Source organism: Pelobates fuscus, chromosome 3 (assembly GCF_036172605.1).
Source record: "Pelobates fuscus isolate aPelFus1 chromosome 3, aPelFus1.pri, whole genome shotgun sequence".
Lineage (NCBI taxonomy): Eukaryota > Metazoa > Chordata > Amphibia > Anura > Pelobatidae > Pelobates > Pelobates fuscus.
This window is the reverse complement of record NC_086319.1, coordinates 12,290,454-12,304,459: the sequence shown is the minus strand read 5'-3', so window position 1 is coordinate 12,304,459 and position 14,006 is coordinate 12,290,454. Positions and strand designations below refer to the sequence as shown.

The 14,006-nt window shown below is 46.5% G+C and overlaps 1 protein-coding gene across 1 annotated transcript; it reads left to right on the top strand.

The window, feature by feature from the left end:
- Positions 1-524: 524 nt before the first annotated feature.
- On the top strand, positions 525-5,642 carry MCAT (malonyl-CoA-acyl carrier protein transacylase). Its single transcript, XM_063445047.1, has 4 exons — positions 525-1,954; positions 2,253-2,340; positions 4,398-4,615; positions 5,198-5,642. Exons 1-4 carry the CDS (start codon positions 1,181-1,183, stop codon positions 5,618-5,620), a joined length of 1,503 nt encoding a protein of 500 aa, XP_063301117.1. The 5' UTR covers positions 525-1,180; the 3' UTR covers positions 5,621-5,642.
- Positions 5,643-14,006: the final 8,364 nt, after the last annotated feature.

Here is a 14,006-nt window from a genome sequence, read left to right as displayed (position 1 = left end):
AGGACCTGATAATTGGGACGGTCACATCAAATTCGAGACAGTTGGGAGTTATCAAAAACTTATCAGAAAAAAAACACTCACACCCCTAAAATTAAAGTGTATCGGAAGTGGAATGTTTACTATTAACGGATATTGAAATCTCCCAGGCCACGTCAGCTCGATAAAGTGGTCTGGGTGCCGTGGTTCAGTCAATTTAACTATTCAAGGTAATACTGTCACGGGAAGCGTTTTTACCTCCAGTAAAATCTACAGGGAGGTTTGGATTGGCCGCACGTGCGCTTCATGTCTCTACGAGTATGTCTCTATGAGAAGCATTGGATCGGTCCATCATAGAAGAAGCCTTGCGTCCTCCATAACGTTGCAGGAGGAGTGAAGGTGAACAGCCCCAAGGGGAACTCCGAGCTAGACAGAGGTGTTTAGCAAGCGCACATGGGGGGCTATATAACTAGGGACAGGTACACTAAAGACTGACAGTCAGGAGTTATTCAATAAAGTGAGAATTCAAAATTAATATCAGAATTAGGGTCAAAGGAAACCAAACCGGAAAATTCCATAACTTGGCTCTGCTTCGAGCTTCTCCGGCCTGACATTTGAAATTCACTTTGAATTCTCACATAAGTAAATAATCCTGTAACATGTTTGCATTAAACTTCAAATTGTAGTGAAATGAAAACTGAATTGCAAAATGTAGGCAAAGTTACTAATTTTGTGAATTTTTCCAAATCAGCGATATTTTTTAACTCTTTATTTACGAAGGCAATAACGTCTACTATAAAAATAACCATAAAGCAATCGGTGAAACGTGTTCAGATAAATGTCCTCGAGGAAGACACAGGATGAAAATTGCACAGCCATAAGACATGCGCCACGTGACTCCTTATTTTAATCATGTATTTTATCTATGTTTTCCAGTTCAGATTTAATTTCACTACAATTCGCTGTTCAGTAAATAAATTATATTTAGTGAATAACCCAGTTTGGTAAAAGTTGACACCCCACTTTCTGTCCCTGCCAGGGACATTTTTACTGTAGGAACCTTGGAGTTTGTTCCTTGTTTCCGGGGAAGGTGTTAGTGACTGGAACCAGGAAGTATCATGCAGAGGGCAGCAGCTCCATGTGACTGCTGATCAGAGAGAGCAGCATGGCTGTGCAGTGCAGCTGAACCCAGGTCCTTCCAATAATGGGGAGCACAGCTCTCTCCAGGGCCCTGCTCTGCAGGAGGATTGTACCCCATGTGCAATGGCAGAGGTGGCAGTCAGCACCTGCTGGAGGCTGGGAGAGGGGGCATCATCCCTCCAAAGGTATGACTGGGTCAGAGGATCCCCCTAAAGAGCTGGCTGGGTCAGAGGATCCCCCTAAAGAGCTGGCTGGGTCAGAGGATCCCCCTAAAGAGCTGGCTGGGTCAGAGGATCCCCCTAAAGAGCTGGCTGGGTCAGAGGATCCCCCTAAAGAGCTGGCTGGGTCAGAGGATCCCCCTAAAGAGCTGGCTGGGTCAGAGGATCCCCCTAAAGAGCTGGCTGGGTCAGAGGATCCCCCTAAAGAGCTGGCTGGGTCAGAGGATCCCCCTAAAGTGCTGGCTGGGTCAGAATACCCCCTTAAAGTGCTGGCTGGGTCAGAAGATATATCTAAATTGTTGGAAGACTCTGAAGATATCACCAAAGCTCTGGAGATGTCAGAGGTGGACCTCACACCTGCCAGACGATCCCCTACTAATAGCACAGTGCTGCTTTTTCCAGGACAGGGTAGCCAGCAGGTTGGGATGGCTAGAGCGCTCTTGAATTACCCCAATGTCAGGACAATGTTTGATGCAGCGCACAAGGTGTTGGGATATGACTTGCTGGAGCTGTGCCTACATGGTCCTGAGGAGGTACTCAGTAGAACTGTACACTGCCAGCCTGCTGTGTTTGTGACGTCCCTGGCTGCCACTGAAAAGTTGAGCCATGAAGACCCTACAGTAAGTACCATGCCGGATCCAGTTGTATGTTCCGTGATAATCACAGCAGAAAAAGTCAATACCTAGCCTGCCGATCTCTGAAATGGGAATAGCAGATTTTAGCCAAAGTAGCTGAATCGGGAAACATCCCCAACTCGATTGTATTATTCAGATAAATCCTGGGGCTACCCCAGTTATTTTTATAGTTAATCTCGATGTGTTCTAGGTAAAGCCGCATATTTTGTTAAATCAAACTGATGATGCTCATTCCTGATAATTTATAATGCCTGATGTGTTTTTTTTGTTTGTTTTTTCCCAGGCTATTGACAATTGTGTTGCAGTTGCAGGATTCAGCGTTGGGGAATTCGCAGCTCTTGTTTTTTCGGGTGCGCTAGATTTTACAGAAGGTAAAGGAACTGGCAAGGAACTACAAACATGAACTGGCAGAGCTTAAATGGTTACTCCATCCATTTTTTCTAAAGGAGGGGAGGGGGGGGTTCTTTCTCTGTAAAATGCCTTATTGGCCACTATTAATTAGGTTCCCACCACCCTTAACTGTGCAGTAAAACAGGGGTGGAATCAGCCAGGGCCTCCTGCAGCAGTGTGATAAGCTGTCTCACCAGCTCCAAGCGTTTATGCAAAATCTAAGCAAGCAAGGGGAGGGGGAGACTAGGTGGTCAGTAGGTGAAAAATTACTATTTAAAAAAAAAAATAGTAATATCGGTTTTATTGGAAAGTGGGAGGGCACAGAGAGAGGGAGCGGATGAAAACAGTCCCCTTAAACGCAGAGCCTGCTGTGCGCACTGACAACAAAAGTTATCGTATGCCCAGAATTGACATTAGGTAGTCCGGCACAGAGTTCCAGGATGCCAAAAGTTATTTCTGCCGGTGTAACTAGCCCTCAGCACACAAGTGCAGATTACTCTGTATGTGCAGCATACCAGCAGAGACACTTCACATACAGATTATTACCACCACAACCACTTCTAATCACTGAAGTTGTCATGGTGGTTGGAGTAACCCTCTAAGCTGGCACTGTGAACAGCGCTTTGTATTGGGTTCTGTGTAGTGATGACTAACATTCACTCTAAAGAAGATTTTGGACTATGTTACCCATGATACTCAGAACATTGTTTTTAAAGTAATTTTTTTACAAAACACAAGATTCAGTGAGATTTAAAGGACCACTATAGGCACCCAGACCACTTCAGCTTAATGAAGTGGTCTGGGTGCCAGGTCCACCTAGGATTAACCCTGCCTGCTGTAAACATAGCAGTTTCAGTAAAACTGCTATGTTTACCTATGGGTTAATCCAGCCTCTAGTGGCTGTCTCATTTACAGCCGCTAGAGGCGCTTCTCACTTTGATTTTCACAGTGAGAAGACGCCAGCGTCCATAGGAAAGCATTGAGAATGCTTTCCTATGGACTGACTGAATGCGCGCGCTGCTCTTGCCAAACATGCGCATTCGGTGGAAGAGGGAGGAGAGTCCCCAGCGCCGAGGGAGCCCGGCACTGGAGAAAGGTAAGCCTTTAACCCCTTCCTCCACCTAGAGCCTGGCGGGAGGGGGGCCATGAGGGTGGGGGGGACCTATTAACACTATAGTGCCAGGAAAACGAGGTTGTTTTCCTGGCACTATAGTGGTCCTTTAAGAATGTTTTTCGTTAATATTACATTTAGTACATGCTGTTTTAAGTGACACTTTTTTTTATTTAGCCTAAAGTATTTCTCACATTAACAGATTTATTTGTTCTGAAACACTTCTGATTTTTAAAGAAACAGTAAACGCTTTCTAGTTCTAATTCTATTTGATAAATTCACATGGTTTTATGTTGCCAAATGGTGTCTCCGATGTGCCATCTATTACCACTTTCATTGATTGCCCCTGGTTGGTCTAAGTGGCTGGCATGTGCAATGTATGTGTATTGGCATGGCTATAATTCTGGGCAGATTAGTTTAGGATGCCAGTATTGGTAGATGGAGACGCAAGCTAAGTACACGAGCAAAGTGTCTGTGAGATACTCTTTGTGAACTCGTCTGATAGTGAGATAATGTTCACTGATACAAGGATAGAAGAAGGATGCTATACTTCCCCTTTAATATCTCTCTCCACTCACAATTTGATGTCCCTTTTATGCTCACGTGTAATAGCTGACAAGGCTCAAACATTAGATATTTTTCCTGCAGTATGCCTGTGAGAGTTTCAGGATCCCAGGGTAGCTGGTGTGTGGTCCCTCCAAGTACAAATTAGTCTAGTGAATAACCAGACGACAAACATGGTGAGATGTAGTGGTTATGGTGCTTGGCATATCCATTTAAATTGGCAGATCAACTGCAAGATTTCGAGGCGATCAGAAAACAAGTGATCTATTTTAGTCAGTTTCTTTTGATAGGTTCGGTGAACGAGCCACATCTGATATGTTTACTTTGTGCCTTTTCTGATTTGTTTAACCCTCTATGTTGTAGCGCTGTATGCTGTGAAGGCTCGGGCGGAGGCCATGCAGCGGGCGTCAGACGCTGTGCCCAGTGGAATGTTGTCTGTAATTGGCCGTCCTCATTCAAAGTACAATGTTGCGTGCGCAGAAGCTCGAGAACATTGCAAATCTATAGGCTTGGAAAATGTAGTGTGCGATGTGGCAAATTACCTGTTCCCGGATGGCAGGGTCATTGCAGGAAATATAGAGGTACGTGACACTATTTTCTATGTGTCCTGTCTAAAATAAAACAAATAGTTAAATTTCCCAGTTTAATGGATAACCCCAAAGTGTTTTTCTGGGATGGTTCCGTTAAAATTAATCTCATTTACTCTATACAAACAAGGACTGACTTACTCTTTCTCCCTCCGTCTGACTATATATTGACAGGTGACTGTTTATTCTAAGGTCATATAACAGCGAGTGAACCTACCTCTCTTGTGTCGCTGTAAGAGTACTTATTATTAGCATTTATAATAATAATCAGTGTCCAGAGTAGGAGATTTAAATCCGGCCTTGTGTCTTGGGATTTTCAGGTCAGCGAAGCAGGAAATGAGGCCGCGGTAAAAGCGTGGAAATTCTGTTTTTATCTGATGACAGATTTCATGTAATATTCCTGTGAGAAAGTAACTGTGTAGAAGGCATCCCATAACACATCATTTAATCTGGCTGAGACTTAGATGAGTTGTAGTCCAATAGTGTCCCCTCACTGCTTTTTGTGGGAAGATTTTAGATATATTTTCTTGCGCAAATTCTGTTGTATATTTTTTGTGTTTTTTCACCCCATCGTAGGCTTTGCAGTATCTGCAGAGAAATTCACGAAAATACCATTTCCTGCGCACAAAGATGCTACCGGTGAGTGGTGCTTTTCACACTCCGTTAATGGCACCTGCTATGGAACCCCTGCAGAAAGCCCTCAAGAACCTGGAGTTTAAGCAGCCGTATGTCCCCGTTTACTGTAATATTGATGGCAAGCGCTATAAGCACGCCTCTGTAATCAGCAAACTGCTTGTCAAACAGCTGGTCTCGCCTGTAAAGTGGGAACAAACAATGCATGCCATCTATGAAAGGAAAAAGGGGATAGATTTCCCCCGAACATTAGAAATGGGCCCTGGAAGACAGCTGGGGTCCATCCTGAAATCCTGCAACTTCAAGGCTTGGAAATACTACCAAAATGTGGATGTTTTTGAAAAAGAGGAATCTCCTGGAACGTAGAATAAAATATAAATTTTCATCTCTTTCTCCTGATTCCATTTCTGAGACTTTTTGATCACTAATTAATTTATATTTGTTACGTTTGAATTTGTAATATAAACAAACATCTTAAATAACACTTAAAGGTTATTATATTTGTAATGCTGACAAGCTCTGCCAGATCAGTGATAATGTGCTTTCCCACCCCGCGAAACGTGTTTTATTAAAATGTAATCTGATTGTGGCAGGTGCTCACACCGTGTGGATTCAGCACTTCGGTTAGTTGTTTCTGAGTGAAGAATTGGGTATGGGCCCAACGTTTTGTAGAGTTTATGTCTATAAATGGTTGATTTAATACAAAGACAGACTGAGTCTACTAGCTAGTGTGAAGTTAAGGAACAGAAGAAGGAAAACCTGAAAAAGAAAATTAGTGTTGCTTTAATTTGGAAAAGAGGCAGATCAATAATGAAAGTATCTGGAGCTGCATTGCTCATTTAAACCACTAGGTGTCGGTGTGCACAATCTGCATATTACCTTGGTAAGTGGTGTCCCTCAGGGTTCTGTTTTGGGACCACTTCTATTTAACATATTTATAAATGATCTTGAAATAGGCATTGAAAGACATGTATCAGTGTTTGCAGATGACACAAAACTTTGTAAAGTAATAAAATGTGAGCAGGATATTGCTTTGCTGCAGAGGGATTTGGATAGATTGGGGTACTGGGCAGATGGCAGATGAAATTTAACGTAGAGAATTCTTAACCACTTCGGGGTCAAGAATGCACAAGCAATTTACACCCTAAATGGTAGTGAATTAGGGATAACCACACACGAGAAGGATTTGGGAATTGTTATAGACCACAAATTAGGCAGCAATATGCAATGTCAATCTGCAGTTGCTAAGGCCAGTAAGGTTTTGTCATGTATAAATAGGGGCATAAATTCTCGGGATGAAAATATAATTTTGCCTCTTTATAAATCGCTGGTAAGACCACACTGTAACGGATCACCTGGCACCCCGACTGGGTACCTCCGTTGAAGGATGCTCCTAGCGTTTCCTGAGGACTCCAAGCACTCTGGCAGACACCACAATCACCGAACCGAAGAAGCATATAAATCCTCTCAAGCATATGAATGCTGTAGACAGTTGAATAGGAAACCATACGAATAGGTTTACACTCCTAGCAGTCAAACTGGAACAGCATACAATAAATGCTCCCCCAAGAATGAGACAACACCACTTTGAGGGTTAAAACAGGAACTCCAGATTTATTAACACAAGTGGCTTATAAAGGATTCTCCCATGCAAGGGAGAGATTTACAGTACACCAATCACACATGCGTTACCTCCCACACATCTCCTCCCCTCAGCATGACACATAATCCCCTTAGCCATGTCCATTACTTCCCCACTTTCTGGATGTACCCCAAATACTTAGAGTAGACTCCAAAATAGGGGATCCCCTGATAGCCCTGATCTGGGTGAGTAACATACTCAAAGCTCACCCAGATTGGACCCGGGGTTCGGGAGTTATAAAGGTTGAAAGTTATGACCGACCGCACAGGCAAAAGTAGCCGAAAATAGTTCCATAAGGTTTGGCCTTGCGGTCCGTCTCCGTTAACGTATGATAACATTATACAAATATATTCGGGGCCAGTACAAACCTTTATCTGGAAATCTATTCACAAACAGTGCTATACATAGGACACGAGGTCACACATTTAGGTTGGAAGAAAGGAGATTTCATCTAAGGCAAAGAAAAGGTTTTTTTACAATAAGGATGTGGAATTCTCTGCCTGAAGAGGTGGTTTTATCAGATTCCATACAGATTTTTAAACTGCAATTGGATAAATACTTGCAAAAACATAACATACAGGGATATCATTTCTAATTAGTGGGGTAATAGCTGCTTGATCCAAGGATACATCTGACTGCTATTTTGGGGTCAAGAAGGAATTTTTTCCTAGTTTGTGGCAAAATTGGAAGCGCTTCAGACTGGGTTTTTTGCCTTCTTTTGGATCAACAGCAAAAACATATGGGAAGAAGGCTAAACTTGATGGACGCAAGTCTCTTGTCAACTATGTAACCTTCTCCGCCTCATAAAGTGACGATATGGATTGTGCAAAAACCCCGAAAGCCACAATTGCATTAGCTGCTAAATATATAAATATATTCTTTTTATCTTGTGGCATATCCTGGCATGTGATGCAAATTACCTTGGCATACTTGATGCTTCATGTGTAAGGGAATGTTCCAACTTTACTCACAACAGCTTATGGCAAAACACAAGGCCGCCAGTATAGGTCAGTCTAAGCACTACAAGCAAAGATGTCCTTACAGGGTCTGGCACCCTCAGGTGGCGTGTAAAGACGCCCTGTGTCCCATCGATGCAGCGTGCTAAGGTGAGTCATGCATCACGGACGACAGATGGAGCCATCTTGCTAAGATGATCTGCCTATGGATGGTTGTTAAACTTTATCTTGTAATCCACTGCTCGAATATTCAGAGAGCAAACACAGAAAATTGCAAAACATTGGAAGTTTGCCATTGCATTCAATAAGATAAATGTAACATTTAAAGTTAAAACGAAAAGTACAATTATTAATGACTAGAATGTTCTATAATCTCCTATGTAGCGGAGAGCCGATCTTGCACAGCTATTCTCCACTAGAGATTCCAGTGAGGCTCAGGAACAAGGTGATGTTAAGTCCACAGGCAAGGTTTCCAGCAGGTAAAGTAATACAGCAGTATCCCCATCGCAATCCCAATAACTGGACGACACACAGTTTCAGGAGTAGTCTGACAAGCTTTATTCCACAGTTCCTTATAAAGCCCTCTCCCATGCAAGGGAGGAGGTTCCATCACTTAAGACATTATCCAATCTCTAAGTAGTAACCTCCCACAGATCTCCTCCCCTCCTCTAGCATCATAATCCCCTTATTGTGTACACAGTTTTCCCCGAGTTTTGGATGTACCCTAAATACTTGGGGTACATCCACAAATCCAACATCCCCAGATAGCTCTATTCTGGGGAACCAACATACTTAAAAATTAGCCCATTCGGATGAATGGTTCGTGAGATATGGGGTTCCAAAGATTTGACCGACCGCATGGGTAAAGTATCCGAAAACAGTTCCATGCATTTTGGCCCTGCGGTCGGTCACAAACAAGGGAATGAAAACAGGCGAATTGCCTGTGTTATAGAGCCTGGAGAGGGTTTGAATGAATTCCCTTGTTTATGGGGCTCTTTCTACCGAACGGCGGGTCATTCGGTAGTTTCCATACGAATTTCTGGAAGTATGGAGGTCTCAGCGGTGTTTGCCTAGTCAAGTGTCCGATTTTAGTTCCAGACACTCGACGGCAAAACACCGCTGTTCGGTAGTTTCAGATTGCCACCGCCACGTGTTTGTTTCCCGAATGGCGGCCACCCAGAGGACAAAGACCACACTGCACTGATTGCCAATTACCTGTTTGCAACATTGTTGCAAACGGTAATTGGAGGCACACTCATTCCTGGGTGGTCTGGTTGTTCGGTAGTTTCATTCCCTTGTTTTATTTGAATGATTCTACCGAACAACTAGAGGAATACAATTCTTTACATACATTTAACTGTCATTATACCCGGATACCATGCTTTCTATACATGTACATACACATTAAACCAGCCATATGACCAAATACACTTATTCTCATACATGTCGTGGGACAGCCCGGTACCAATCCGCTACACTGCTCCCCCTTGCCCACAAGCCGGCATACACAGTCTGATCCAACACGGATCGGCTTGGGGATGTCCGGGGGCTCACGGATCATTTCTCTAAGTCAGTTTGTCTTGACAACCCGTCAGCATTTCCATTCTGCTTACCCGGCCGGTACTGGATATTAAAGTCAAAAGGCTGTAGCGCCAAACTCCAGCGCAGCAGCCTGGCGTTGTCTCCAGCCACCCGGTTCAGCCAGACTAACGGGTTGTGATCCGTGAGCAAGGAAAAGGGCTGTCCATATAAATAGGGTTGTAGCTTCTTTAGGGCCCACACCACAGCCAGGCATTCCTTTTCGATGGCGGCGTAGCTTACTTCTCGAGGTAACAGTTTGCGACTGATGTAAGCCACTGGATGTTCCCCGCCATCGGCCCCGACTTGACTCAGTACTGCCCCCAATCCAAACATAGAAGCGTCTGTGTGAACAAGAAAACGTTTAGTTGGATTGGGAGCTGCCAAGACAGGGGCATTTATCAGTGCATTTTTCAATTGTTGGAATGCCTGCTCACACTCCGGGGTCCAGTTTACTTGGCGGGGAAGGTTCTTACGGGTCAGGTCAGTGAGGGGTTTGGCCAGGGCGCTATAATTGGGAACAAACTTCCGGTAATACCCTGCTGTCCCTAGAAACGCTAAAACCTGGGTCTTAGTCCTAGGGGTGGGCCACTGGGCTACAGCCTCTACTTTGGCGGGTTCGGGTTTTTGTTTACCGCACCCTACTCTATGTCCCAGGTATTGTACCTCAGCCATGCCGATACTACACTTGGCCGGCTTCAAGGTCAGACCTGCTTCCCTTATCCTATCTAGTACAGCTCCGATGTGAGCTAAGTGTTCCTGCCACGTATTGCTAAAAATAGCAATATCGTCCAGGTAGGCACATGTATAGTCCTGGAATCCATCTAGGAGTCGATCCACCATCCTTTGGAAGGTGGCTGGGGCGTTTTTCATCCCAAATGGCATGACCTTAAACTGGTACAAGCCAAATGGGGTGACAAAGGCCGACTTCGGGATGGCGTCTGGGGCCAGGGGGATTTGCCAATACCCTTTACACAAGTCAATAGTGGTGAGGTATTGGCCCCTGGCCATTCTGTCCAGTAACTCGTCTATCCGGGGCATCGGATAGGCGTCAGATACAGTCTTCTCGTTCAATCTCCTATAGTCCACGCAGAAGCGGGTCGTACCGTCTCGCTTTGGTACGAGGACTACAGGAGATGCCCAAGGACTGTCTGAGGGTTCAATCACCCCCAGTTGGAGCATTTCGTCGATCTCCTTACGCATGTTTGCCCGTACCGCTTCTGGAATGCGGTATGGCGTCTGGCGCATGGGTAGTTGCCCTGGGGTCTCGACCCGGTGAGTTGCCAGAGGCGTGTATCCAGGTACATTAGAGAACGTGTCGCGTTTCTCTTCCAATAGTTGCTGTACCTCGATCCGCTCCTGTGGGCTCAGCCGATCTCCCAGCGTAACCTCCCCTAAATCTCCGGACAGCTGCCCATCCCCCAGCAAATCGGGGAGGGGTAAGCTGTCAAACTCTTCCGTGTTAGGGGCACAGATGGCGGTTACCTCCTCAGTACGCTCGTGGTAGGGCTTCAGCATGTTCACATGGAGCATGCGTCGCCCCCCAGTCCCTGTGCAGGGGCCGATAATATAGGTGGTATCGCATCTTTGCTCCACCACCTTATATGGGCCCTGCCAGGCGGCCTGTAACTTATCATGTCGGACAGGTTTTAAAATTAGTACCTTCTGCCCGACCTGAAAGCTACGGTCCCTGGCTCCCCGATCATACCATGTACGCTGGCGGGTCTGGGCCTCCTGAAGGTTTTCCCGTACCGTCTTGGTCAACGCTTCTAGGCGGTCCCGAAAGGCCAACACATATGGTAGGATGGGAGTGCCATCTGTGCTCCGGTCTCCCTCCCAATGCTCTCTAATAAGATCCAATGGGCCTCGGACCCTCCTTCCAAACAATAATTCAAACGGGGAGAACCCTGTGGATTCCTGCGGCACCTCCCGGTATGCAAATAGGAGGTGCGGCAGGAATCGTTCCCAGTCCTTGTGGGTCTCTGCGAAGGTTCGGAGCATCTGCTTCAAGGTACCATTGAATCGTTCGCAGAGCCCGTTCGTCTGGGGGTGGTAAGGGGCGCTGATAATAGGCTTAATGCCACAGATCCTCCAGAGGTGTTGGGTGAATTCTGCGGTAAACTGGGTACCCTGATCCGAGATAATCTCCCTGGGTAATCCCATCCGGGAGAATATCCGCATGAGGGCATCCGCGACCGTCTCAGCGTGGATGTTGGTCAGAGCCACTGCCTCTGGATACCTGGTGGCATAATCTACGACCGTTAAAATATACCGTTTTCCTGACGGGCTAACTTTATTGAGGGGGCCTATCAGATCCACCGCTATTCGGCTAAAAGGTTCCTCTATTATGGGTAAGGGGTGAAGTTTAGCCTTCCTGCGATCCCCCCTTTTTCCCACTCTCTGGCAGGTATCGCAAGTCGTGCAATATCTGCGTACTTCCTGGCTAATCCCTGGCCAGAAGAAACTCTGGGTTAGTCTGTACCTGGTGCGACTAACCCCTAGATGTCCGGATAGCGGAATATCATGCGCTATCCGGAGTAATTCAGCCCGGTACCGCTGTGGTACCACTAATTGTCTCCTCGCTATCGGGTCTAACCTCGTAATCTGTTTGGTTGTTTCCCTGTATAAAAGTTGTTTATCCCAGATAAACTTCTCTCCCTCCGCCCCGGGGGAACCCGTGCCAACCTTGTCCCTATACACCTGAAGCGTGGGGTCTGTTGCGACTTCAGCTACAAATTCATTAGGTGGAGCCCAGGGGACACATTCTAGAGGGGGGGTAGGGTTGCTTACCTGGACCTCCGGCAGTGTGTTGTGGTCCTGGGTGCGGGCCTGTTGTCGGGTGACTACAGGGTTGACCTCTCCTGTGGTGGGTGACTGGGGCTCAAAAGCAGAAGTGAGCCTCCCCAGATCGTTCCCCAATAAAACCTCCGCCGGTAAATGTGGCATCAACCCCACCTCCACTTCCCCTGCCCCCGCTCCCCAATGTAAATGTACCCTTGCTGTAGGTAGCCGGTACACTGCTCCCCCAGCTACCCGGACGGCAACAGTTTTGTTCAGTTTTGCCTGATCTGAAATCAGGTGGCTCTGTACCAAAGTGATGGTGGCTCCCGAATCTCGTAATCCCCGGACTGCTGTACCATTCAGATATACCGTCTGTCGATGGTGCCGTAGATTATCCACATTGGCCTGGACCGGATCTGCCTCGTGCAGTACCTCCCATTGTTCCACAGTAGTAATGGGGACTGCGGAACCATATGGGGTGGTGACTAGGTCCTGGTAGTGGTGGGCTGCGGCCGCCCTGGGTGGAGGTGGGCCTGGACGAATCCAGGTGGAACGGTCCCGTAGCTGTGGGCATTCCCTTTTATAATGTCCCCACTTCTGGCAGTGATGACAGGGGCCAGCGGTGGGTTGTCGGAACCGGGGCTGTGCAGCGGGTGGTGGAGGTGGTGGTAGCGGTCTCGGTGGAGCTGGGGTGTAGTTGTTTCCCCCGAATGTTTTAAAGGTTGCTTTTGGAGCTGCAGGTTTTTGTGACCTGCGTGCATCCAGGTAGTCATCCGCTTTCCTAGCCGCCTCGGTAAGGGAAGTAGGGTTTCTGTCCCTTACCCATTCCTGGACCTCATTGGTTACTCCCTCATAGAACTGCTCCATCAGCAACATTTGTATTACATCCTCCATAGAACGTGCCTTGCTAGCTTGCACCCACCCGAGCGCTGCCCCCTGTAATCGGCATGCCCACTCTGCGTGCGAGTCCTTCTCTGTTTTCTTTAGATCCCGGAACCTCCGCCGGTATGCCTCGGGTGTTATAGCATACCTGGCGAGTATAATTTCTTTCACTTTACTGTAATTCCTTATTTCGTCATTAGGTACAGTCCGATATGCCTCTGCTGCCCTCCCGGTTAACCTTCCGGCCAAAATAGGTACCCAGTCCTCTGCGTTAATTTTATGCAGTGCACACAGTCTTTCAAAGTCTTGCAGGAAAGCGTCTATATCTTCCTCTGCCTCCACATATGTTTTAAAAGCCTGGTATGGTATTTTAGGCTTACCTTCCTGTGGCACATTAATTGCAGAGCTTTGTTCTGGTGCCTGTGTCCTTAGGATGAATTCTTGTACCTCGGCCATTGTCCTGGTAACAATTTCTGTTGGGGGGTTTTCCCCATAAAAGGATAGCCTGAACTGAACCTGCCTCTGGAATTCCGATCCTTGTGGTGTTCTTCCCGGCTCCCTCTGTGCCGGAACTGAATCGCCCTCCATTCTGTACTCTGCCATGAGTTCTGTAACAAGTACTGCTTTCTTCTTATTGCTGGCTTGTATACCCCTTGCCTCTAGGAGGTCCTTTAGCGTGGAGCGTTTTAGCGCAGAAAAATCAATCTCCATCCGTACTCCATTTACGCTTGTTCCTCTGTGAGTTTGGATCCCAGCGCTGCCAACCAATGTAGCGGAGAGCCGATCTTGCACAGCTATTCTCCACTAGAGATTCCAGTGAGGCTCAGGAACAAGGTGATGTTAAGTCCACAGGCAAGGTTTCCAGCAGGTAAAGTAATACAGCAGTATCCCCATCGCAATCCCAATAACTGGA

What these genes read in the sequence shown, in the direction of transcription:
- MCAT (XM_063445047.1), top strand. Translation starts at nt 1,181, where the DNA reads ATGGGGAGCACAGCTCTCTCCAGGGCCCTGCTCTGCAGGAGGATTGTA. An exon ending in TGCGCTAGATTTTACAGAAG is followed by an intron (nt 2,341 to 4,397) that starts GTAAAGGAACTG and finishes TCTATGTTGTAG; the next exon opens with CGCTGTATGCTGTGAAGGCT. An exon ending in TCATTGCAGGAAATATAGAG is followed by an intron (nt 4,616 to 5,197) that starts GTACGTGACACT and finishes ACCCCATCGTAG; the next exon opens with GCTTTGCAGTATCTGCAGAG.